The sequence below is a fragment of the Maniola hyperantus genome, chromosome 16 (genome assembly GCF_902806685.2).
Source record: "Maniola hyperantus chromosome 16, iAphHyp1.2, whole genome shotgun sequence".
NCBI lineage: Eukaryota > Metazoa > Arthropoda > Insecta > Lepidoptera > Nymphalidae > Maniola > Maniola hyperantus.
In genome coordinates this window covers 6,732,480-6,758,336 of record NC_048551.1, presented here as the reverse complement: position 1 = coordinate 6,758,336, position 25,857 = coordinate 6,732,480, and the positions used below count along the sequence as shown (strand labels likewise).

The 25,857-nt window shown below is 37.4% G+C and overlaps 5 protein-coding genes across 15 annotated transcripts in view; 3 read left to right on the top strand and 2 right to left on the bottom strand.

Moving 5' to 3' along the window:
* The window catches only part of Hers (Histone gene-specific Epigenetic Repressor in late S phase), a 230,555-nt gene extending 222,166 nt beyond the window's left edge, over nucleotides 1-8,389 (top strand). For all 5 annotated transcript variants that reach the window (XM_034976730.2, XM_069503892.1, XM_069503895.1 and 2 more), the window contains 5 exons: nucleotides 226-419; nucleotides 509-2,590; nucleotides 2,901-3,072; nucleotides 3,217-3,385; nucleotides 4,467-8,389. In XM_034976730.2, coding sequence (XP_034832621.1) covers nucleotides 226-419; nucleotides 509-2,590; nucleotides 2,901-3,072; nucleotides 3,217-3,385; nucleotides 4,467-4,668 — 2,819 coding nt within the window. In that variant the 3' untranslated portion in view covers nucleotides 4,669-8,389. The remainder of the gene's footprint in view (nucleotides 1-225; nucleotides 420-508; nucleotides 2,591-2,900; nucleotides 3,073-3,216; nucleotides 3,386-4,466) is intronic.
* A 1,128-nt stretch (nucleotides 8,390-9,517) lies between these two features.
* On the bottom strand, nucleotides 9,518-13,277 carry Ykt6 (YKT6 v-SNARE). Its single transcript, XM_034976750.2, has 2 exons — nucleotides 13,044-13,277; nucleotides 9,518-12,969 (listed from the first exon to the last, which is right to left on the bottom strand). Exon 2 carries the CDS (start codon nucleotides 12,944-12,946, stop codon nucleotides 12,350-12,352), a length of 597 nt encoding a protein of 198 aa, XP_034832641.1. The 5' UTR covers nucleotides 12,947-12,969; nucleotides 13,044-13,277; the 3' UTR covers nucleotides 9,518-12,349.
* A 303-nt stretch (nucleotides 13,278-13,580) lies between these two features.
* Taf8 (TBP-associated factor 8) lies at nucleotides 13,581-17,442 on the top strand. 2 transcript variants are annotated; one of them, XM_034976747.2, is made up of 6 exons: nucleotides 13,592-14,089; nucleotides 14,497-14,595; nucleotides 15,156-15,343; nucleotides 16,535-16,685; nucleotides 16,857-16,991; nucleotides 17,267-17,439. In XM_034976747.2, exons 1-6 carry the CDS (start codon nucleotides 13,942-13,944, stop codon nucleotides 17,377-17,379), a joined length of 834 nt encoding a protein of 277 aa, XP_034832638.1. In that variant the 5' UTR covers nucleotides 13,592-13,941; the 3' UTR covers nucleotides 17,380-17,439. The 2 variants fall into 2 exon arrangements, with proteins under 2 accessions (XP_069359820.1, XP_034832638.1); XM_069503719.1 differs by lacking the exon at nucleotides 14,497-14,595 and having other exon boundaries at nucleotides 13,581-14,089; nucleotides 17,267-17,442.
* A 1,249-nt stretch (nucleotides 17,443-18,691) lies between these two features.
* Nucleotides 18,692-21,320, bottom strand: Prosbeta4 (Proteasome beta4 subunit). The gene is made up of 4 exons (XM_034976749.2): nucleotides 21,106-21,320; nucleotides 20,829-21,022; nucleotides 19,574-19,736; nucleotides 18,692-18,912 (listed from the first exon to the last, which is right to left on the bottom strand). Exons 1-4 carry the CDS (start codon nucleotides 21,209-21,211, stop codon nucleotides 18,758-18,760), a joined length of 618 nt encoding a protein of 205 aa, XP_034832640.1. The 5' UTR covers nucleotides 21,212-21,320; the 3' UTR covers nucleotides 18,692-18,757.
* A 320-nt stretch (nucleotides 21,321-21,640) lies between these two features.
* LOC117989386 (mitochondrial tRNA-specific 2-thiouridylase 1) lies at nucleotides 21,641-24,788 on the top strand. 6 transcript variants are annotated; one of them, XM_034976740.2, is made up of 7 exons: nucleotides 21,648-21,786; nucleotides 21,869-21,960; nucleotides 22,759-22,939; nucleotides 23,021-23,109; nucleotides 23,213-23,439; nucleotides 24,091-24,258; nucleotides 24,470-24,788. In XM_034976740.2, exons 1-7 carry the CDS (start codon nucleotides 21,653-21,655, stop codon nucleotides 24,767-24,769), a joined length of 1,191 nt encoding a protein of 396 aa, XP_034832631.2. In that variant the 5' UTR covers nucleotides 21,648-21,652; the 3' UTR covers nucleotides 24,770-24,788. The 6 variants fall into 6 exon arrangements, with proteins under 6 accessions (XP_069359837.1, XP_034832630.1, XP_069359838.1 ...); XM_069503735.1 differs by having other exon boundaries at nucleotides 21,647-21,786; nucleotides 22,759-23,109; XM_069503736.1 differs by lacking the exon at nucleotides 21,869-21,960 and having other exon boundaries at nucleotides 21,641-21,868; nucleotides 22,759-23,109.
* Nucleotides 24,789-25,857: the final 1,069 nt, after the last annotated feature.

Genomic DNA, 25,857 nt, shown 5'->3' with positions numbered 1-25,857 from the left:
TATGTACAATGTGACTAATTCCATTGTACACAATCTCTAAACTAAACTTAAATGTCACGCCTAAATCTATTGCTATCCCTTTCATAATGTTGGTTGCGGAAAAGGATGGCACTAGATTTAGACCCGTTAATTTAGTTTAGTTTAGAGATTGTGTACAAGAGAATCGGCCCCATTATAGGGTCAATATAGCTTAGATACTTTAAAATTTGCCTTTTACATCCTCAGAGTACCGAGGATGCCCGTGCCCACTAAACGCGTGTCCAAAAAACGTCCTTATTGGGCCCGCTACTGGTAAAGCCCCGACCGGTGGCGGCCCAGCGGACGTTCCCTCAGCTCTTGCGCCGCCCGGGGCCGCCTTCCGACCGAAGGTGCGGGCGTGCGCGCTCGACTCCGCCGCCGACAACCATGGCAGCGGCAAGGTGAGACTGAACACTGCTCGTCATTATTGTGTCTGTTAGTCACACATAGTACCACCATTCATACGCTTAATCATGTTTGTCTTTTACAGGATCCTCCATTAGAGCCGGAGCCGCCAGAACCACCGACGGCAGCGGATGCGCCGCATCCCTGCCCGCTGCCCGCCATCGGCGGCGCTTCTCCCAAGCGCGAAATGTATGACGTGCGCGAGAACCATCGCCTGACCGCTGATGTCCCTGGACCGACTGAAGCTCTGGGACCACCCTCGCCCGCACGTGGCGCCTGCGCCCCGCAGCCGACCCCATCCGCGCCGCGGCGGGCGCGCCTCGGCAAAGCCATGGCGAGGCGATCGCTAGCAGGCGATGACACCGGCCTACTGATGTCGACCCCGCAATTGACTGTTGGGAATCAAGACGCAGATGACGATGTTCTCGCTATTTCACCACCCGTTTGCGCTCCCATCGATCTCTCTTCGTCTGACGAAAGATCGACGCCTCTAGTTGATGTTAAAAAAGAAAACGAGGGCCCAACTTACGCTGCTGCTAGAAAAACTGACGCGCAAGCCCTCAGAGAACACAACTGCACGACAGCCGCTACTGACGCGTTGGACGCCACGGACGCTGCGAAGGCCGTCAAGCGAAGATATTCGAAACCAAAATTAGAAATAGAAATGAAAGACGTCCAACTTGAGGATGCCTGCAAAACTAACGGAATCGGAGAGCATGTCAAACTTCAAAAGCGGCGAAAAGTTTCCGGTGATCATACAAACGTACCTCGAATCGAGACTATAACTAAGGAACCCAAGAAAAAATTACCACATAAAAGATTACAAAAAGCATTTACCGGGCTCAAAAAAGCTCATAAAAGAAAATCTGATACAGTTCATACTGAACCAAAAACTAAAAAAAAAATAGTTGACAAAGCCATCAATGATGATCCACGACTTACAAATGTAGCAGCAGTGCCCGCTGATGATCTTTGTTTAAAACCCAAAACTAAAAGTGCTTTATTACTCGACAATCTCATTAAGAAAAACAGTATAGATAGGCCAGAGGTCAAAGGGTTTAAATCAGATACAAAGCTAAATCCAGCTGAACTTTTCTTATCTCCAAATGAAAATTGTACAAAGAAAACTCTAAATATAAATAATAACATAGTAGAAAATAATGTTCCTGTTAATGGTGTACAACCAAAGACCATTGCAGCTGTAAGTCAACATATAGAAAAGAAACTAGCTAATAAAAATGCATGCAAAATAGAAAAGGTTGAATCCAAGATCACACATAACCTCAAGTCAGTATTATCAAGTCCCACCGAAGCTTCAAATGTCAAAGAGGTCCACTATCATAAACCGTTAATGAACGGAGAAACAAATGTTGAAAAAAATAGTTTAAATATTTCTGTCGACGACGAGATTCTTAAAGTTATAGACGTTAAAGAAAAATGTGAACAAAAAGACATACGTGTAAGTGTTAATGAACATAGTGTCGATGCTATTAAACCTGTAAAAACAAACAAATCTTTAATAACTAAAACGTTATCAAATCAATTAGAAACGATTCCTCAGTCGCTTAGTACCGGAAAAGTTGATGAATCTCTAACAGTTTTGTCTAATGAGAGTAAAGTGACACACTCTGTAAAAGCCTGCGAAAAATTAGAAGATAATTTAGGTTTAGATAAACCATTACCAAAACGAAGCAAACTATACATAGACAAAACAAATGGGGACTTTAAGAGCAAGAACGTAGAAAATTTGGTTAAGTTGCTAACTTCAAAAAAACTAGCATCAAAAGCAACGGAATTACTGGCGCCCGTTGAACAAAAAAATGTAGAATGCAATAAAGATAAAGACATTACAACGAAGCGCTGTAAGTTGACGGGAGAGAAGGCAAGCGGGGAATGTAAAAGTAAAAATGTCGAAAAGGTGGTGAAATTGCTCGTTTCCAAAAAGACAGTCATTAAGACTGACGAAGCGTCGTTGGTTGTTGAAGACGCTTGTTCGTCGCCCGTTCCTAGCCTGAAGAAAACGCGACGAAGACGCAGCGGCGGTCGCCGCATACGACGCGTGGCGGCACCGCTCGCTCCGCCCGACCTGCAGCCGCGCGTGCAGCCCAAGTGGAGCAACGGCTGGAACTGGGACGGCGACCACTACATATCTAAAGTGTACCAAAATGTAGGTTTATTCCTAGTTCCTAGAGCCATAGGCACGGCCGACTAGTCGACCGGCAACTCAGTCGACGGTGATTGTTAGAATCTGTAATTTATATGGAAGTTGCCATGTCTATACGCACGAAGTCGCTGCAACTCCGTGCGCACGCATGGCAACTCCCATTTAAATTACAGATTCTAACGGTCGCCGTCGACGGACTTGCCGGGCGACTAGTCGACCATGCGTAATGAGTCTGGCAGTAACACATTAGCAGATCACAAATGGAACGAAATCGAAGGAGGTCCAAAAATAAGTGTTTCGTGGTTCATTTCAGAACGATTCGCGGCTAGACCGCACGGCGCGCTGCTGGCCGCGCATGACGCACGCGAGCGGCGACCGCGTGGCGCGCGGCGATTGCGTGCTGCTGCGCGCCTCGCTCAAGCCCACCAACGACGCGCAGCCCTACGTCGCGCGCATCGCCAGCCTGTGGGAGGACCCCGACAACGGTAACGCTTTGCTGCTTGATTTATTACTACACAAATTCATAATTCTCGAGGAACTATTTGGGCTTTTTCAGATCGCTAACTTTTAGTTATTACCTATCCGTAGATTTAGGAAGTAATCTAATCCCTCCCACCGCTCGATTCCAGGTGAAATGATGGTATCCCTGGTGTGGTACTACCGACCCGAGCACACGGAGCGCGGGCGCCAGGCGTCCGACGCGCCGGACGAGGTGTTCGCCTCGCGACACCGCGACGCTAACTCCGTCGCCTGCATCGAGGACAAGTGCTACGTGCTCACCTTCAACGAGTACTGCCGGTGAGTGTACTCCTCGGAGGCCTGGCTAGTGCTACCCTACAAGCCTAGTAGCGCCATTTTGAAATTATTTGCTACTAGATGATGCCCGCGACTTCGCCCGCGTGCATTTAGGTTTTTAAAAATACCGTGGGACCTATTGATTTTCCAGGACAAAAAGTAGCCTATCCATAGTAGCCCGGACCCGGGATGCAAGGTATCTCTGCACGCGATTTCGTAAAAACATTTGGGTAAACGGATGATTAAAAATCCAGTGGAATCAAATGCATTCCTTACAGCATCACGGTTGAGGAATTGGGTTCTCGAGTTCAACGATAAAGTCTTTAACTTGGTTTAACAACAGTTTCTAAATCCCATCAGTTTTGGTGTTCAGGTCACCTGCGGCATCAGGATTGAGGAGTTGGAATCCAATTTTATGGGTCAATGTCGGTTACAAATCTCGGGGATTTCGGTGTATATAGGTAGAAAAACACAACTCCTCCTTGTTTGAAAGTCGGTTAAAAAGTAGCCCATGTTACTCCTTGGTTAATTCTCTACTTGTCTGTGTAAGTTCCGTCAAAATAGGTTCAGCCGTTCCGAAAATTGGCTCGTTTTTAAAAAAAAACAGACAGACAGACAAAAATTTAAGGAACGTGTGATTCAGTTACGGTTCAGTTCAAATAACCATATGCGCTTAATTTGAGGTAGTTATTTCGAAATTACAGACAGACACTTCAATTTTATTTATTAGTTAACTAGCTTATGCTCGCGACTTCGTCCGCGTGGACTACACAAATTTCAAACCCCTATTTCACCCCCTTAGGGGTTGAATTTTCAAAAATCCTTTCTTAGCGGATGCCTACGTCATAATAGCTATCTGCATGCCAAAATTCAGCTCGATCCGTTCAGTAGTTTGAGCTGTGCATTGATAGATCAGTCAGTCAGTCAGTCACCTATTCCTTTCTAACCGACTTCAAAAAAAGGAGGAGGTTCTCAATAGGACTGTATGTTTTTTTAATATATTTAGATTAGTGTTAGTATTGGATTGAATTCTTTGAAATACCTACACACAATTTTTAATTTTACTTTTCTGTTCTCGGCACAGGTACAAGAAACGGCTAAAGGCCGCCGAAGAGGGCGTCACCATAGGGCCCTCCATAGTGCCGCCGCTGCCCGCCAGCGAGCTGACGTCCGCGCTGGCGCCCAACGACACCAAGCTACCGCCCGCAGTGTCGCCCGAGCTGGTGCTCTTCTGCCGCAAGATCTACGACTTCAGGTCCAAGAAGATACACGTGCCCAACAAATGAACTGGCTCCCGGAACGTTTGGATGTCGATTTTAAACGATAATGTCGGGCGCGATGGACCTCAACATTTTTGTATTTTTATCTACTTAGGATTCAACACCAAAGCTTGAAGATAAGTCTATCGTCAGCAGTACTTCCCGGAGGATAAGACTCCGACATGATTATGAGAAATGTATACTTTACATCGTAGTGTCTCGTCGAACCCTATATTAGTACAAAGCCCGATTCCAGTAGTTGAGTGTGGCCATTTTCTTTTTTGGATAATCGCCGATCTATCGTTCTGTTGCTTGTATTGTATTTTGTCGTAGTGATGTTTCTTGAATATTATATTGAGTTGCGGATTTTGTGACGGTTGTTGGTGATGATGAACTTTTAACAATGGATGCCTTTTTGTAAAATATAAGTAGTCGTAAGTGAATCATGAATGCATAATTTGTGAATAGCGATATGTTTATTTTTGCTTCGGGATTGATGACTAAGTGTTACGTATTCTCACTTCTGTAGAGGCATTGAGTTTGTGTGGTAGATGCTGACTTACCTTGTGTGTGGCGTCTCTCGGGGTGACTCGGTCTAACATTAAGTTTTGTTTGGCGAAACGGAAAAGGCATTTATACGATTAATATTAATTTTAGTTTACTGTTATATTGTTATCTACGTAGAGTCTATAATAAATTATTATTTTAAATACAACAATGCAAGTAAGCTATTATTGTATTGCGAATCAATTTTGTAATTCGCTTAGGTACAGTCTTGTAACATTATTATAAAATAGTAACAGAAAAAGCACAAGATATACTTACAAGTCATAGAAAGGGACTATCTTATTACTTAGTACCTTCAAAATTATTATACAAATTCGACATGACTTAAAAACTTTTAAACCATGTTTGTACGTAAATATACAATTTCTTTTTCATTTGGGAAGCATAGGTAGTATTCTACAATTGCTTTTTTGTACCTACCATTTCTAATTATGTACCAACACATCACGTAGGTATGTACCTATATCTTTTTTTTAATTTAAGGACCCCAGAAGTGCTTTCTGATAAAGAAACACAGGTAGGTATACTTTTCAAACATTATGTTGTATTGAACTACCTACTGAAAAATAAGTGCTAGGTAGGTAGTTTACCTATCGTCTCTGCATTTGAGGAATTGATTTTACTACTGTCATTTACACTTCAGTCAATTTTGAAAGTAATGTCTCCGATTTTCCTTTAAATTTTTGTCTATAAAGACTGATTTCGTAAGAGCGGAGCACACATTTTTTACAAAAATATATAGGTAAACTTCGAAAAATGTAACTTGCGAAGCGTTTTTGTTATTTATAGTGTCAGCCAATATTTTACACTTAAAAATAACAAGTGGGATCATTGTAACATATTTTTAAATGTAATATTAGAACATAGATGTAAACGAAAAAGTGTTGGACGGAAAGAGATATATTGTATGACTATTAATAGTGAAATCTCAGTATCATTAGATTTTATGTCTGAATACACAAACGCGAGCCATCTGATATGGGACGTAAAACGTACCAACCATTTTGAAAATCGCAAGATTCCGTGAAACACTTAGTAGTTTATTTATTTTACAATCGTATGAACTTATAATTTGCGTTATTTCTGTGTATTAGGCTCATGATTTTTATATATGGAGCAAAATTTAGATTATATTTATTAATGTTTCCTGTGTGAAATATTTTAAATGGCATTTACACTTAAATTCTGACCCCATAGTTCATCGTGCTGGACGTCTACCTATGGCCTAAACGTGTCTCAGGAAACCATGAATTAAGAGAGCAAGATGAATGAGCCATGAAGGCAAGATTTTACTGCATATAGTCCTTAATCTAAGGCCTATATGCATCTCAATAACTTTAATAGAATTCGATCGTTGAAATACTTTAGCGTTAAAATAAAATAATACCTTAACTACTCTGTTTTAAAACGAAGCGCTCCAAGCGGACACCTTGCGAATTTAAATCAATGATACCAATTAATTTTCTACTTTAAATAAAGAAACTTTAGGTTCATTTTGGTTTAAAGTTATTGTGTTTCGACGCTCAAACTTATAGGTGTAAAATCTTATGGCCTTCTGGAGGGTAGGTAGTTATTGATATTATGTACCTATTTTAAATAAAGTGAGTGCGTCTATCTGTCGCTCTGGCACGCTGACGCTCGAGCACTGTTGGAATAATATTGTTCTAGATTTAAAAAAAACAACAGATATTTCACGATAAAATTAGAATTTCACTGTCGCGTACCTACTTTACGTAATTTTGACCTTATGGAAATATTATGATACCTATCTACTTATAAATAGTAGGTTTTACAAAATCACAACACTGTGCTCGAGATTCGTTCCGGTTTATTTATCGTCAATACCTACCACGACACTGCAGTTTGTTTGTCCAGGGAGACGTCATTATGATTAACGACGCTTTATGGTACTGATTTTATAGTATACATAGGCTGAGATCTATAGAGCGCACTTTGACCTTGCTCAGACTTAAGATTGAGTTAAAACGAAACAGATTTATGTGAGAGATATACCTCTGTCTCGTTTTAACTCTGTCTTAAGTCTAAGCTAAGTCAAAGTGCCCTCTATAGATCTCACCCTTATAGTAGGTACAGTAGCTGGCAAGAAATGTTGTAAAGCCAAAATCTCATTCTAAAGGTCGATGTACAATATTTCTTGCCGGCTACTTTACATGATTGGAGTGGATGTCCAGCATAATAGAACTAGTGGATAAAGCCCTTTACGCTACCTTATGCAGCACTCTTTCTATTTCTTACAATGTATCTCTTGAACTGTTTCCGTTATAGGCTGTCTTTTTGACTTTGTTTCTCTATTACCCATATTATGTTGTACATAATGTTTATGTATTTTTAGTTGTAATTTCAATCGTACTATCCCAGTGAGATTTAATTGAAATCAATTTTAATCATGTTAATAACTATTTTATATTTTAGTTACATGCCCATTTTGGGGAATATTTTTTTGCATTTCTATCGCGTTTCTTAATCAATTCGATGATTTCTTTTTTTTTTTTTACAAAAGCATATGATTCTATGTAATTAATGTAGGTCAATACTACCTAGTGATCTACTATGAACTGTACTACTATGAAATGATTGTTACTGTTCTTTTTTGTGATACGATCTCACTGGTCTATTCCAAAGCTAAGTTTTCAATATTTTCTTATCTTATTCTTTGCTTGATGCCAAAAAATTAGCTGCAAATGTTCTATTATTCAATAATAATGTAATACCATTCTCTTTTCTATTTAGGTTATCCATGGCCTGGATTTATACTAATTAATAGTGCTTGAAACTAAACACATAAAAAATAAGCATCCTCATTAGCAACTCCTCAAGTATTTTCCACGTGAACTCCAAGGATATAGTTTACTCATTACTAGTTAATTAGAATTAATGAGTAAATTCCATAATAGTAATATTACTTACTATAAGTAAGCTCTCCCTTGCTTGTAGATGGAATGTTTTAAAGATGTTACCTGGACCTGCAATCGCAAATCTTCTTTTAGTCAATGATAATTTTTAGAATTAGGTTTTACTAATAAGAAAAATACCTTGTTTTTATTATTTATTTGTTTCAATGGAAATTATATAGGTATATTTTTATTATTGTAACCTACATAGTTACGTTGGCTGTAATTTAATATTGATGTAAAAGTAATATATGTATTTTTATTTCAAAGTTTTGTTTTATTTTCTTAACCTATTAGGTTACCTACCTACCTACCAATGTTAGCAACGATAGATATTTGCCTCATTTTTTAAAAATCAATTATGCAGATTTGTGAGAAATAAGCAATACCTAGGTATACTTGTACAATGTTTAAGGCAGTCTTGCTTTTTGGTTCACTGTAGTGAATAGAATAGATGGTCCCGAATTGGGCGTCAGTCTCTTCGGCAAAGCACAAGGCACAATGCGGGAGACTCAAAAATAGAGTGAAATAGAAAAGCAGAGAGAACTTTTTCTGCACTGAAAAAGACGATCCGCATCGTCGCTTTCGACACTAGGTACTATAATTAATTGTATCGAATCTAAGGGACCGGCTGGGTTGTCATAAGAGTAGTGCCTAAACTTACAGTCATCATCATGGTGATCAATCCATCGCCAGCCCACTACAGAGCACGGGTCTCCTCTCAGAATGAGAAGGGTTTAGGCCATAGTCTACCACGCTGGCAATGTGCGGATTGCCAGACTTCACACACATGCAGGTTTCCTCACGATGTTTTCCTTCACCGTTAAAGCAAGTGACATTAAATTAATTAAAACGCACATAGCTCCGAAAAGAGGTGCGTGCCCGGGATCGAACCCCCGACCTCCGAATAGAAGGCGGACGTCCTAACCACTAGGCTATCACAGCTTTTCACAGCAGCAAATTTACAGTACGCGGCTGAAAATATTGTACATAGACCTTTAGAAAGAGATAGCGGTTTCGTAGAGCGTTGTCTCTATCGTTGACCGACAAAACGTCACATAGGTATGAGTGACAGATACAACGCTCTACAAAGCCGAAATTCATGCTAAAGGTCGATGTGTAATATTTCTTGCCGGCTACTGTACCAACCTGAGATCTATAGAATACCCACTTTGACTTTGGTCGACAGATTTATATGAAGTAGATACGTAATCATGTATAATATCTCGTTTTAACCGTGTCCACTAGTAAGTACCGTGTACGCTCTTTAGATCTCAGCCTCAGTAAGTTCAGTACAGTAAAACATTTAAGATAAAGGGACTACTCTTATGAAAGCTGGAAATTGAAAGATGGGCTCAGTAGGTAAGTTGAAAGGTAAATAAACTACAACAAATAAATAAATATGTATACAAACATTTATTTAACATGCTTGACAGAATAAGTTTAGTCTCTTAACATTTTATACGTACATTACCATACATATTAATCCAGTATTTACTAACAATTATACTATTATAAATGTAAAAGAAACCGGCTTTACTCACGTATTTAGTAGACGTTAGTTTCAAATCCATCGGAGTCCTTAACCCTCGCCGCCGCGCCGCGGAATCTACCGCGACGCGTTCGCGAACTGAGTCCCTGTGAAAAAGGATCCCGGATGGGTTCGAAACTAGTCGGGCTAGCGTCGATTAAATACGTGAGAAAAGCCGGTTTCTTCTACATTCATAATGGAAATCACTCACGATAGTTTAAACGCTAAATCAATTTAAGCCAACTAGCAACACTAATAACAATATTGCTACATAGCTGTGCTACATAGGCTATTATATTCTCATTCGGCAGGTAGCTACCCCATACGATTTTGTGCACCCTTCTCTCATGTCAAGTGCCAACTACTGAAACAAACTTGGCACAATGCCAATAAAATATGTCATAGATGGCTAATTCTGATGTACAAAATCTTTTAAATAGGCAATGAGGCCGATTCTTTGGTACACCATTTCTAAACTAAACTAAATTAACAGGTCTAAATCTAGCGCTATCCTTTTCCGCAAGCAACATTATAAAAGGGATAGCAATAGATTTAGACGTGCCATTTTAGTTTAGTTTAGAGATTGTGTACAACAGAATTAGCCACAATGCTAAGTCTAATGCTATATCCTTTTCTGCAGGGAGCTCCATAAAAGGGATAGCAATATATCTAATATAACCTACCTAATATATTAGACCTGTCAGTTTAGTTTAGACTTTAGAGATTGCGTACAGTAGGTACAACAGAATTGGGTATTTTCCTACTTTTGAATTTGATAAATATTATTACTTTATTATAAACTAAAAAATCGGTTGGGTACAACCCGAGATACAGCTTCATAAGAGGTTCACGTGGTGGAAGCCTCGGGCGAAAGTACCTACGCATTTTTAGGGTTTTTCTTTAGTACGAGACACGAAAGTATTGAATGATTGAATTGAAGCGAATGAGAAATGCGATACATGTAGGTAACCGACATCGCTTAACGTGTTGCAAAGCTTATGTGGCACTGGGCCGTGTCGGTGGGATACCTAATTCGAAGAACTGATAGACGTTGGTTCTCAAGGTGGCGGCCTCGCAGCGGAAAGCGCAGCGTTAGCAGTAAGCAGGCCCCCCTAGGTGGATAAAAAAGCGCTGGATTCAGGTGGCGCAAGACCCTGGCATGTGGAAGTCCTTACAAGAGACATGTCCAGTAGTGGAATGCACAGTCTAACCATTATATCTAACTTGAATAGCATTGTCTGGTTATTCATAACATACAAAACTATACTACTTATACCTATTTGTGATGTTGTAATTTAAAATAATAGTTATACCAAAAGATAGGTAAGTAAAAAAATTACAATAAAAAAATTCAACATATTTGCTTGTAGGCTGGATGCCTATTGTAAAAGCTTTAAACTTTAAAGTATTACGTCCACCTACTCACAGATAAAAGATGACATAACAGACTGTGCAATAACCATTAGTTATTATCTTTACACATATAATACAGCCCAATGCTGGTTCTAGAAACATGAGATTTTGATTTTAGATGTAGATTTACTCTGCAACATAAACCCCCACAAAAAAGGGGTTTCAGAAATTTCACAACAGCAAAGCTGGGGCAGTTCAGCTCGTTTGATATAATAATACTATATTACTGTAGTCTACCTTCATATTGTTGTATTTTTGGGTATAATTAAATCTTACAATCATGTACAAAAAAAGATACACACAATACATGTCTGAGTTGATTATTAAATTTATAACTTCTGCCTCAATTTTACTTAATTATCAAAATTGTACATTTGAGTATAAGTCCCGCAAATTGATAATGCGCGTGGCCGGCATTTTAGTGACGTCAACACTAGGCTGAAGTTTCAAGCTGACAGTATATTTATTTTTTACCTTAATATAGGTCAAATGATGTCATTTCGATGTTAATAAGACATGGTTCCAGCGCAATAGCAATTGGCGGGACTTGTAACAATACTAACTTTCCAGGTACTGTACAATAGGAGGCAGTATTGCTTGGCAGCGGTCTCTACCAGGCAACCATGTTGCAGAGGATTAAATTTATTTCAAAGTCAAAGTCAAAGTCAAATGATTTATTCAAAATAGGTAATAAATTACTCTTATTGATTGTCTGGTATAGTGTTAGATTTGTAAGATATAGTGGTGATAATTATAATGCAAACTTAAAACTAAAGCTACGAGGGTTCCAAACGCGCCCAGGTCTGAGAAGAGCCCACAACAAACTCATTATTTTACCGTATATGATTACAATCACTATCCTCATTTATGAGAATTATATATCATATCTATGAGAATTATATTTCTCATTTTATTTTATATAAATCATAATTTAACTTTGTTCTAAAGAGCAAAAGCTTATCACACACTAGATAACATAGAATATTAATATCTCAAATTTGAATAAGTATAGACATCAACCATAAAATTGCTTTACCTACCATTTTTGACAACTACTTCCAGTAAATTAAAATTCTCTCCACATTCCAGTAAATAAAAAAAAAGTATCAAACTTTTATAAATATATGTAGGTCTTATGAGCAAAAATCGAACTTTACTTTTATGATGTGCAAACAACATTCAAACTAAGGTTGGTAAAGCAATTTTATGATTAATGTAACATGCTTTATATGTCATACTCACAATATTTCATATACAGCCCAGTCAGTTTTAACATTAGAATACCTCAGAAATTACAACAACTGTTGGTTTTGCGAGCCGTTTTATAAAATGCTTTACTGTGTGTGGAAAGACTGTCCGTCTTGGCAACTAAATCATCTAATTGTTCACCCCTATCTAATACTGCTTTAATAGTGTTATGTAATATAATCTTAGTCTCATCTAAGTCATCTTGTATCTTTGTCAAGGCATCTGCTTCACGAGGATTTTGGAATCTTGTCAAATATTCGGGTAAAACAGGGAAATCTATAGTAGCTTCATTAGCTGTTGCCCAACTGGTTGCGGGAACCTTTGCAGAGAATTCATCTAAGGTTTTCGTGATCAAAGTATGGGCAACTCTGTTAGGATATTCATGATCTGAAATAAGTACACCTGCCAAATTATCTGCTCTCACATATACCTGAAGCATGTACTCGCCCTCTTTGACAGACTGCCTGGACGCGGGCTGCGTCCTTTCAACAATAGTTTTGCTCACAAATGTCATGAATTCTTGCACAGATCCTTTCTGGAAGAAACTGAAGCTTTGCAAGTTATATGCTGCTTTTAGTACCGTAGCGCTGTTTACTCCTTTATAGAGGACTGCTAAAGCGTATACTCTTACCATCGTGCTAAATTCGGAATTCACACCTAAAACAAAAAAAAAATTAAAAACTCCTTTTATGCATATAGATTCAACTTGCGAGAGAAAAAATAAAACTTACGGTAGGTAGTGAGAATTCTTAGTTTATAAGAGTTCTAAGTGTCTCAGAACTCAACTTCCGACAACTTTTGGTTATTAACGTAATTCAAAAATATTTTAAGCTTTTTCTTCTAACTTCCTTTGGTTCACGAAATATATTAGTTCTTTTTTGTGTTTGTCGAGTTTTACAATCACTTTACAATATACCAGCCAGCAATTTATATAGGTACCTACCTATTACCTAATGACGTATCACTCATTGTCTGTCATCTGTCAGTGATGAGTGAACCTGCATGTCCTCAGCCCCATCGACATAGGAATAGTTGCAAATTCTTTGCTCAGCCCTCAGCAGTGAACATTGGTTTGCTTGTCAGTGGACGTGTCTATGGCATCTATAGGAAGTGGTTTAAAATAGGTAGGTGGTACTCGGTCTGAGCCACTGAGCACAGAATATATTATAATAGTACTAACGTGTCTGAGTTGGTCTGAGTATAATCATTCATCTAAGTTCAAAGCACTGAGATTTTTTGTGGTCGGTGGCACCACAGACTACAGTGGGTGGCACTCCAGATCAATGTTATTGGCTTTTATCTTTTATTTCTGGTCGGTGGTTGTTGGTCTGTGCTCCAGAGCAAAGTTGCGTGAAAGTTGACGAAAGAAATGATGAACAAAGTATTATTTTTATTAAAAAGAAACAGAAAATTGCGTGGAAAAGAAGTGAAAACAATAAGAATTATTACTTCGTACATCCCTGAGGGAAAATAATTTACTAGTAGTTTGTGTGAGGTGGGAGAACAACAAACCAAACAAATTGGTTTTCAGTAATTATACCTACTCTTTGAGCCAAACCGCGAACCAAACCAAATCTTTTCGGTTCTTAGTTCTTATCAAACCCAATTACATTAAACTCGTAGCTAACAATGAGCGAAAATACAGAGAAACTTGAAAGCTCTTGTGATGCACGACGAAGAATCCTGAACATAGCAGTATCAACAGTTCTCCTAGAAAGTGGCTTTGACTCTGCTGATAAAATGGCTTTAGAGACTCTGACAGAAGTTATTCAATGTTGTAAGTATTAGGAATGTAAGAACAAATTATAACCAATACACCGGACCCTTTCTCAATAATTTTCAGAGGAATTCCTATAAATGTAATAAGAATAATTGAAGTGATTTAACCAAAGAATAGTTTACTCCTCCTTTTATCTAAATATATACAAGGAAAAGGTGAATGACTGACTGACTGATCTATCAACGCACAGCTCAAGCTACTGGATGGATCAGGCTGAAATTTAGCATGCAGATAGCTATTGACATAGGCATCCGCTAAGAAAGGATTTTTGAAATTTCAACCCCTAAGGGGGTGAAATAGGAGTTTGAAAATTGTGTAGTCCACACAGACGAAGTCGCGAGCATAAGCTAGTAAAAGTTGTCAAGTGTTTCCTAATTAACTTTTTAGTAATGCATTATTTGTAGTTCTCACTGAAGTTGGAAATTCAGCCAAAAGCTATTGCGAGTTAACAGGCAGGACAGAACCAGTGCTTGGTGATGTTATGATGGCACTTATTAATATGGGTATGTATAAACAAGTTACAAGAATGAAATAGTGACACTAATTTATAAGGCATTGAGATGATGTGTCACTCACACAATAATTATCTCTTATTGAAAAAACCAGCCAAGTGTGAGTCAGGCTCGCCCAATGAGGGTTCCGTACTACAGTTGTATTTTTTGACAATTCAAAAACTATGATGCATAAAAATAAATAAAAATCTGTTTTAGAATGTACAGGTGAAGACCTTTCATATGATACCCCACTCGATATAGTCACTCACTTCAAAAGTTGAAAATACTAATTATTAGTTCATGACCACAATTTAATTTTTTTTGTGTGATCTAACCCTAAATTCACGTTTTTCAGATTTTTCCCCAAATGTCAGCTATAAGATCTACCTACCAGCCAAATTTCATGATTCTAGGTCAACGGGAAGTACCCTGTAGGTTTCTTGACAGACAGACAGACAACAAAGTGATCCTATAAGGGTTCCGTTTTTTCTTTTGAGGTACGGAACCTTAAAAACCAGATCTTTGTTACATTCCATCAGCCTGTATGATTATAATATCTTTGGTTACAGGTATAAGTGTGCAAGGTATTGAGCAGTATGCAGCCCGACCGAACAGGCATGTGATTCAACCTCCGCAACAGGCGTCCGTGCCGCGCACGCCGGCCATGCTGTCTGCCGGATCTAAAGCTAAGCCAGCTCCACACATACCGTTCCATTTACCACCACTGCCAGACCCACATGCTTATATTCGGACACCAGTAAGTCTATATTGTAAATGTAATACATAATAATTATTATTTCTATAAAACCGGCCAAGTGCGAGTCAGGCTCGCGCACCGAGGGTTCTGTAGTCTGTACTACAGTTGTATTTCTTTGACAATTTGCACGATTATTCAAAAACTTTGATGCATAAAAATAAATAAAAATCTGTAGAATGCACAGGTGAAGCCCTTTCATATAATACCCCACTTGATATAGTTATCTTACTTTGAAAATTTAAAATACTAACTATTAGGGCATGACCACAATTTAATTTTTTTTGTGTGATTATTATGTCTTATAAGACCTACCTCCCTGCCAAATTTCATGATTCTAGGTCAATGGGAAGTACCCTGTGGACAGACCGACAGACAGACAGACAAACACAGACAACAAAGTGATCCTATAAGGGTTCCGTTTTTCCATTTGAAGTACGGCACCCTAAAAAACATTAAACTGACTTTATAGTGGTGCTAATAACTTGATTTTAAATTTTAGTGGTAGTGTAGCTATTTTAAATTAGAAGGAGGTTATGTACTTTCCTGTAATTTTTTCCCATCATACAGAGTGTATAACTCAAGTAATGTTTGAGGGACAAAATATCTAAGTGGTAAATTGAAATTGTCTTCAAGGTTTTGTCCACACAGATAGGTATTTCAAACTATAAATATTGTGGAATGTTTTTGAGATGTTTATTACTCCTTCAAGCCACAATGACTTAACAGATTGCATAGATTGCATCAGAGTGCCACATGCGATATTTCGCCAGATTTGCCCATGGCTTGTCCAAGTCTACACTGTATTCCCTCTTAAGTGCTAAGTACTGGGTGTGACTATAAAACTTTTCATGTTTCACTTCATCCAATTTACCATGGGGAAATAATAGCGCCGATTCTGTTGTCTTTCTCTAACCTACTTTTAGAGCTGTTTCTCTTTTTAATATTGCTAAAAATAAAAAAAGGACGGAACATGAATTTTATATTTAAAGACTAAATTTTAGACCATGTTACAAATTTTAACAATAGGCTCGTGACTGGCAGCTAAAGTCACAAGGTTTGACAGCTCTAAATCAAATGTAGAACTGCCAAACTGTGTCTGTCCTTTTCATATTACATTAGCAAGAAGAGGATGGGAATTGGCTAAAATTTAGGTGTGATCAGAATCAGTACCAATTTTATATTATTTTGTAGACGCACAAACAACCAGTGACAGAATATGAAGCTATAAGAGAGAAAGCTGCCAGCCAAAAGAGAGACATAGAAAGGGCATTAACAAAGTTCCTTGCCAAGACAAGTGAAACACACAATCTCTTCAACACAGATGATAATCAAGTATACCCATGTAAGTTAATTGCACTACTTTAGAAATGCTAATGGTCTTCATAGTAATAAGCTTTTTGAGATACATTTCAATTTTCAATGCAAGTAATGTTATCAATACTGCTCCTAGAAGTATTATTATTGTTAATCTTGCTTGGTTTTTTTTTTGATGTTTTAACTCTTTTTCTTTCAGTAATAGCATGCAAGCCTACATTTCCACCTTACTTGTCATGTCTTCTGCCTACGGACCAAGTCTTTGACTTTGACGAGCTTGAGTACCACTTTCAAGTGGCTAACAGGACAGAAGACTTGCCAGCTGACAAGAAAGGTATAGTACTAATCATTTATATTGTTCCCAAAAATATATTAAAATTGCTGTCAATGTATAAAATTACTAGCTGACCTGCCTAAGTGTATCCACCGCACGTCTATGACCCGACCACCGTCATTCCGAACTCAGTCCAAAACAATCTCGTTTCTCGGTGACGTCCCGGTGACGGCGCGGCGGCAGTTTATTAACGCTCTTACGTAAATGTAAAAAAATGAATAAAAAGTATACCTATGCATTAATTTATAAGTTAATTATGTAATTTAAAATTTCAGATCAATCAGATAATGAGGCAGAGAATGGGGGTGACAATGAAAATAGCTCACAACCTGAAAATCAAGACATTCCGGCTGTATCTAGCCCTGAAAGAGTTAAAAGTGGAGGATGAAATACATAATAGAGTACATTACTCATTATATTAAGGAATATTATAGAATTTAATAAATTTTAATATTTTAATAACCATTTTTTATTGAATGGAATTTGTAACCAATGCCCCCTATGCCAGCCTATTTTTTTCGCAGTCTATGGTGCCAATAAATAAATTCAACAGCTGCTAGTACAAATGCTATTATAATGATATTGAACAGTCAACAATAAAATTCAGTCAAGAGCACGTCACGCACACCGCACACGAGGGGTTCCGTACAATTCTGTAAGATATAATTCTTTAATTTCCACTGTGACAATTTTGAAAAATTTCGCCATCTTGGTTTTTAGGGTTCCTACCTCGAAAAGGATATAAAAAAAAATTTAAGCTTCAACTTCATTAACCACAAAGGTTGTTGAAGTCGGTTTTTTTTTGAAAATTTTTTTTTAGCTCACCACTTGGATTTATTTCTATACTAGCTTTTGCTCGCGACTTCGTCCGCGTGGACTACAAAATTTCAAACCCCTATTTCACCCCCTTAGGAGTTGAATTTTCAAAAATCCTTTCTTAGCGGATGCCTACGTCATAATAGCTATCTGCATGCCAAATTTCAGCCCGATCCGTCCAGTAGTTTGAGCTGTGCGTTGATAGATCAGTCAGTCAGTCACCTTTTCCTTTTATATATATAGAGATTGGCATAAACTATATCTTATTATTCTATCATTCATATCTCCAATATTACTAATCAAGTTCGAGTTGGACTCGCACATGAAGGGTTTCGTAAACAGGTAGGTATAGTGCGCGACAGGTCGAGATGGCAATCGGGGTATAAGGCGGGGGGAACCTCGCACACCCGCACCGGGTTAGCGCAGGGACTGTGCGGGTGTACCCACCCCGATGGCTATCTCGACCGGTCGCGTACTATAGATACTTGGATCATACAAGAAATGCCTTTTTAATTATTTTTTGTGATGCAACCTCAAATTCTTTGGTTTGATTCCCTTGACAGGCAGACAGACAACAAAGTGATCCTATTACTTTAACTAAGGGTTTCTTTTGAGGTACAGAACCCTAAAAGTTTTAATTTTTGATTTTTATTATTATTATATGAACTTGATTTAAAGTAGATCCCTGGCTGTGGTCTAAGCCTGAGGTAGATAAAAAATTACAAGCTCAGGTGCAGAATTTGGCTGCATTATATTAATATTTTTTATAACAAAATAAACCTGCATGTAATATGTAACTTCTAACGCAAGTTTGTAACAAAAAATTTGAATTCAAATAAATTCTGATTATTATGGAGTATTATTTGAGAATTAAAACTACAGGATATGATTAAAAATCACACCTTTTTTATTATTATAACTTATACTTTAATACATTATACTTTAAAAAATCACTTCAAAGCTGCAGAGTTAATAACTGGCAGGGCTTTAATACCATCTCTGTTCACTACAGTCACTTGGAAGTTTGGCAGACTGATAAAAAGACGCCTGTGCACCTCTTGTACACACTTCTTCAGGATTTCATATGCTTCTTCTTCAGTAGCATCTACAAGGAAGATATCAGTTAATTATTTAAGTTAGCTCAACCGGTATGGGAGTGGACTGAAAACCGAAAGGTCGACGGTTCAAACTCCGCCCGTTGTACTATTGTCGTACCTACTCCTAGCACAAACCTGACGCTTAATTGGAGAGGAAAGGGGAATATTAGTCATTTAACATGGCTAATATTCTTTAAAAAAAAAAAATTAATCTCACTATACATTTTAAATAATTGTATAAATTTTAAGTTCTGTGAAGGGATCTTAATCAATGTTGAAACTATAGGCTCAATCCACTTGATGCGCGCCAAATTGAGCCCGAAATTGTGATTAAAATTTGTATGGCAATTCGATTCAGCACACTGCAGCACATCTGATACATGGAGCTAGTGGGGAATTATTGTGATTTAATTCAATTTCTAAAACAAAATTGGTAGGCCTCAGTAGTAAATGATCTTTATAACTTCTGTACTTACTGTATTAATGAAGGTTGTGACCATTTCCATAATCAAAAGTAATAATATTCCTATAGGCTTGCAAATCCTTCCACAAATAACAATAGAGTATGATTTTGACTCTTTACCTTTAATAATAATTATATTGTAATAGTATGTGATAATAACCTACTGAAGTGCGTTAAAATTAATCAATCAAAGTATTTGAGATAACCTTTCTTATGGTAGCGGTCCATAATGCTCATGCTGAGCATTCCACCAAAACCGTGGACTGCAAAGGGCACCTTCACACTAGACGCTAAGTAATCCATGAAGTAGAGTTCTGGCCCATTCTCTTTATCGTAACCAGCCATCAACAGGTTCACAAAATAAGGAGTCTGTAAAATAGGAAGCAGTGATAGCCTAATGATTACGGGTGAGATTTATAGAGCGCACTCTGACTTAACTTAGAATTAAGACAGAGTTAAAACGAGACAGAGCTATATCTCTCACATAAATCTGTCTCGTTTTAACTCAATCTTAAGTCTGAGCAAAGTCAAAGTGGGCTCTATAGATCTCAGCCTAAGACTTCAGCCTTTTATTCAGGTCATATGGGGTCATATGATGGGGATGTGGCGAAACAGAACGTCTGTAACGCCAATGACGTATGTCATGTTTTGGCGGCATTCGGCAAGTGACAGACGTCAATACTCAATACTGAGAATTCATGAATCGGTTTCGTTTTGCCACAATTATAATTGTTACTAGAATTAAGATAATTATGTAGCGTATTACATAATCTTGTTCGGTGATATGTGAACTATAATAATTGTCCGTACTTATGATCACTCGAATACATCTGATAAACTCTTTAAACAAGTGGGCGTTTTATATTCAACCAACGAACTAACCCATGCCCATAGGGACATATGGAGTTGTAGGCATACATCTCTAATTATGTTATGTGCATTATAAGCAATTAAATATCACTTACTTTAACTCTGAAGGAAAACATAGTGAGGAAACCCACAAGCCTGAGAGAGTTCTCCAGAAGGTGTGTGTTAACTTTCAATCTGCACTAAGCCAGCTTGATGGCCTAAATTGTGAAAGGATACCCCATGCTCAATAGTCAACCATCAATGGTTGAGATGATGAAAATAAGAATAATTTACTTTATCATGCCTTTTTTAAATTACACGACATGTTTACATAAATTATGCTCCACCTTTCAACTAAAGGTCATAACACGCAGCATCTTTTTCTGACAAGTAGCAATGATGAATTAGAACAGTACAACTATATCAGATATATGACAGACAGACAACAAAGTGATCCTATAAGGGTTCCGTTTTTCCTTTTGATGTACGGAACCCTAAAAACACTAAATCAAATTAGGTTCATTTGTTTAGGAGCTACGATGCCACAGACAGGTACACACGTCAAACTTATAACAACCCTCTTTTTGGGTTGGGGGTTAAAAATATACTTACACTACTTCTGAGGTATTCCGCGAGATTCCGCCTGGTAAAATTAGCAGCAGCAGAAGGCCCAAGCTCATAACCGTTCCGCATTTTATACAGTTGAATGTTCTTTGCGATGTATTCCGCAAATTGTGTCGTATCGCCGGAATCCCCAATAACACCCATCACCAACTTGTCCGATATTTTGTAGATCTTTTCCTCATCTGTAAAATATTTTGTAAGATATGAAAATATAGCTAATTTACAACAAGCTATCCAAGAGGACGTCAATAAAACAGATATTCACCGTCTTTCATCACCATAATACTATGGATATTTGTTTGATCCGCCGCTATCATAACAAAATCATTGCATTGTATTCCCAGCAGACATTGCAAATTAATATTCGACATATTTGTCTAGTATATTAACTTCAAAAATAAAAGTTTTGCCGCAACAATGACAATTCACAATACAAACCGAAATAACCTAAAAACCAAAAAATTAAAACTTGTCAAATCATTAAGATTGTGTTATGAGTCTGTGGTAGACAATTCGAGCCACAGACCACAACAGTTCAAACGCTAGAACCGTGGATAGAGTAATAAAGCTAGATAAAGGAACGTTTGCTTTCTCATTCACACTAAAAAGAGAGCACAGATAAAGTTACTAATGTGATAAACAGAGACGCAGCTAACCTATGTTTTGATAATATTTCTTTTGTTTTGTCCTTGATTCTTAATCTGAGGCTCCGACTATGGATCAACCACGGATCAATTCTGAGTATAACAATGTACCTACTCTGTGGATCAACTGTCAATGTCAATGTGGTTCCTTTATGTTATTGGTCTGTGATGTGGTCATTAATCATTTTCTTTTCGATTTTCTCTCAGGATTTCTGGAATTTTCAATCGGTTGGTTCAATGAAAAGTGAATCGGGAGTTCGTATACGAACTATTGTATTTTTATATGGAGCTGGATGTAAAAAGTACTCTGTGGTGCTAAATAGTGTAAGATAACTATGATTGAGAGCCTAAAGAACTAAATGTGTTTATTTTGTTTTAAATTAGGTACAGACTTGCCACTATGTTCAGAAAAGTAGCTATAGGTATATCAGGTGGTGTCGACAGTGCTGTTGCTGCACTGTTATTAAAAAAATCAAGTTAGTACAATATCAATAATTTATTCATGTTGTAGCGTAATAATTCTAGAGCTAGGTACTTCAGTTTATAGTTAGGCACCAGCGTTGCCAGTTTTTTTAATTGCCAAGTCGGGATTTTGGAACTTTTTGAGTGAAAAAAGCAGGATTCTTTCGTCGAAAGCGGAACATGTTAAAAAAACGCATTAATCAGAAGTTTCTATATAATAATCTTATCTACATTAGGTACGCTCTGGGCGGGCGGCCAGTCCACACTTCCCAACAAGAAAATAGTACTCCTAAAGATATCTTAAAGACAAACATCTTACAGATTTTTTTCTTGTTGGGCTTGTCTGTGCCACCCGCTCACGTTTCCTCAGCACGCTGCACGCACGGTCGAGTTATCCCCGAAAAGCGGGACTGAGCCTGTCCCGCGCGGGACATTTGATTTTGACTTGAAAAATCGGGACGTCTGGCAACGCTGTTAGGCACCTACCCATATACCCGGTAGGAGTGTTTTGTATTTTATTTATCTAAAATGTCTAAGGTACCTGTAGATATATTACCTACACTAGCTTATGCTCGCGACTTCGTCCGCGTGGACTACACAAATTTCGAACCCCTATTTTAAACCCTTACAGGTTGAATTTTCAAAAATCCTTTCTTATCGGATGCCTATGTCATAATAGCTATCTGCGCGCCAAATTTCAGCCCGTCCCGCCCGTCTGTCCAGTAGTTTTAGCTGTGGTTGATAGATCAGTCAGTCGGCTTTTCCTTTTATAATTATTATAGATTTAGATAAATGTAATGTTTTTGTTTTAGATTACCAAGTACAAGGAGTATTTATGAGAAACTGGGACAGTAACTATGAAGCTGGATTTTGTACAGATGAAAAAGATTTTGAAGATGCAACATTTGTTTGCCGTAAGCTTGATATTCCTTTACATAGAGTTCACTTCATTAAGGAATATTGGAATGATGTCTTCTCTGTGGTACTGAGGGAGTATGAGACTGGACTGACACCGAATCCTGACATACTGTGCAATAGATATATAAAATTTGATAGCTTTTTTGAACATTGCAGGAACAATTTAGCAGTTGATGCTATAGCAACTGGTCACTATGCTAACACATCTTTTGGACCATATTTGGAACAATACAATGATAATGAAGGTAATTTTTGAACAATATCTCAATTGATAGCAATAGTATTATTATTAAAAAGGAAGTTTTTTTTTAATAGACATTTGGAAGCTCTAATGTTATTTTTTTCCAGGTGCTAGGCTGCTACAACCTATAGACAAACATAAAGATCAAACTTTTTTCTTGTCACAAGTAAAACAATTTTCTCTAAGAAAATGCATGTTCCCTATTGCAAATTTATTGAAAAGTGAAGTAAGAGAAATAGCTAGAAAAGAAGGCCTTTTACAAGTTGCCAGCAAGAGAGATAGTACTGGAATATGTTTTATTGGAAAACGGAGATTTAAGAATTTTATTGAAGATGTAAGTAATTTGATAGCTACATAGAAAACCACACCTATTTTTACAAGTGGTGGTACTTCTGGACACACTCCTGGACATAGACCACTGTTGATAAATTATTAAATACTAGTCTGCGACTTCATCTGCGTGGATATAGGTTTTTAAAAATCCTGTGGGAACTCTTTGATTTTCCGGGATCAAAAGTAAAGTCTTTCCTTGAAATGCATGCTATCTCTACACCAAATTTCATCAAAATCGGTTAAACGGGTGAGCAGTGAAAAGCTAGCAGACAGACACATAGACAGACACACTTTCGCATTTATAATATTAGTATGGAAGTATGGATGTTATCTGCTCTTTGCACAAAATTTTAATGTTTAGAGAGTACAGGCAGCATAATGCATTTTATAATACAGGGCTCTGAAAGTATATTAGACACAAGACTAATTCTATTGTACACAATATCTAAAACCAGATTTAGTTTTGTTTAGAATGTGTGTAGAATGTCTAAATCAAATGCGATCCTTTTCTGCAGGAAGCATTATGAAAAGGATAGTAATTCATTTAGATGTGTCATTTTAGTTTAGAGATTGTGTAAAATAGAATTAGGTCTTGCACTTACAAAAGTTATTTGTATCAAAATTTATCTTGAATTTTTAATTTATTTTCCAGTTCATTCAAACTAGAGAAGGATTTTTCATTGACATAGACACAGGCCATGTAGTCGGGCAGCACAGTGGAATTCACAAATGGACAATTGGCCAGAGGTGCTGCCTAAGTAATTGGAAACATGCATATTTTGTATTTAAGAAAGACTTGAATACTAACAATATTTATGTGGTAAGTTTATTTAATGAAACTTTATTTTATTTATTGTGAAATTAAATAAGATACCTATCTGCAATATTTTAGAAAAATTTATTTGGCAACATAATGTAATTTTATTAAAACAGAAGTCTAAACACTAGTGTTATAAAATATTTGTTAGTCATGTGTAAATCAGACTAATCAGTAGGTTTATTTATAATAAAAATAATCTGTCATTTTCCAGGTACCTGGCACTCAGCATCCAGCTTTATGGAATAATCTTTGCATAACTGAAAAGCCCCATTGGATTTGTAAGGAACCTTCTGCCTTAACTGACAATGGAGTTTTACATTGTTCTTTCAGATTTCAACACACCAAGCCCTTGGTCCCGTGTAGAGTCGTAAAGAACTATGAAGGTTTAACTATTCTACTCCAAAATAATTTAAGGGCACTCACAGAGGGTCAGTTTGGTGTACTTTACATTGATACTGAATGTCTTGGAAGTGCAAAAATAAAGAATGTATGTCACAATTTAGTGCAATAAAATAAATAATTATTAGAAAATATAAGTGTTTTTTATTAAGTACATCTTTCTACAACTACTACAATTATTCAGAGATCTATGGGAGAATATCCTGAGTTTTTTAAAATTTATCTTACGGTGGGATACCAGTCCTTTAAGGCCTTTCTAAAAATACTAAATAGTATAAGTAATAATAATGCCAAAGACAGTGATATGATATCTACAAGACCTTAAAAGAAGAATTATTATTTTAGGTATAGTCACGGTATAGTCCATCCAAAATGACTCCTCCTCCTCACATTTTGACATGATCACACAAATTTGAAAGTTAAAATGGCGCGTGAACATAGTTAAATTTTACGCGTTATAGGTATATCCATAAATAGGTAATGAATTGTGAGATCCACTCGTCAACTGTGATATCAAATGTACGGTTCACCCTTACAGCGATCACGCACTCATCATCAGCATCAGCATCATGATCAACCTAACGCACAACAGACGGAAACGTTTAAGTGCGGAAACCAGCCCAGAGCGAAGAAAGAACCCATCGAGTCTCCTCTCAGCACTCATCCGATCCGAATCGAATCCGTGAAAAAAAAATATCTACTACAAAATATTTGTCATAAGTTATACCATACAAAATACCTAGTTCGTAAAACAAAAAGGCGTAGGTATTTTAACGGACTCAGATCGAGTGCGTGATCGATCGCTCTTAGGTTCACCTTTGAGGGCTTATTCCACCGAGCTGAAATAGGAAGTATAATCGCATTAAGCAAGCTAGGATGCTAGAAAGTATGCTAGCTAGCAAGAAAGTAACGTAGGTACTTACTTAATCATTAAGCATCATAACGCGCGTCTGCGACTGCGTGTGCGTGCACGTGTTACTTTATTTTATTTCGCAGGGAAAGCGGGAAGCAGGGGTTGGAAAATTAAATAAATTATTTAAGTATAGGGTTCCGTACTCGATTGATGCCAACGGGACCCTATTACTAAGCCTCAGCTGTCCGTCCGTCTGTCAGTGGGCTGTATCTCGTAAACTGTAATAGGCAGAGTGTTTAAATTTTTACAGAATGTGTCTACAAGAACAGTCAACAAATAATAAAATT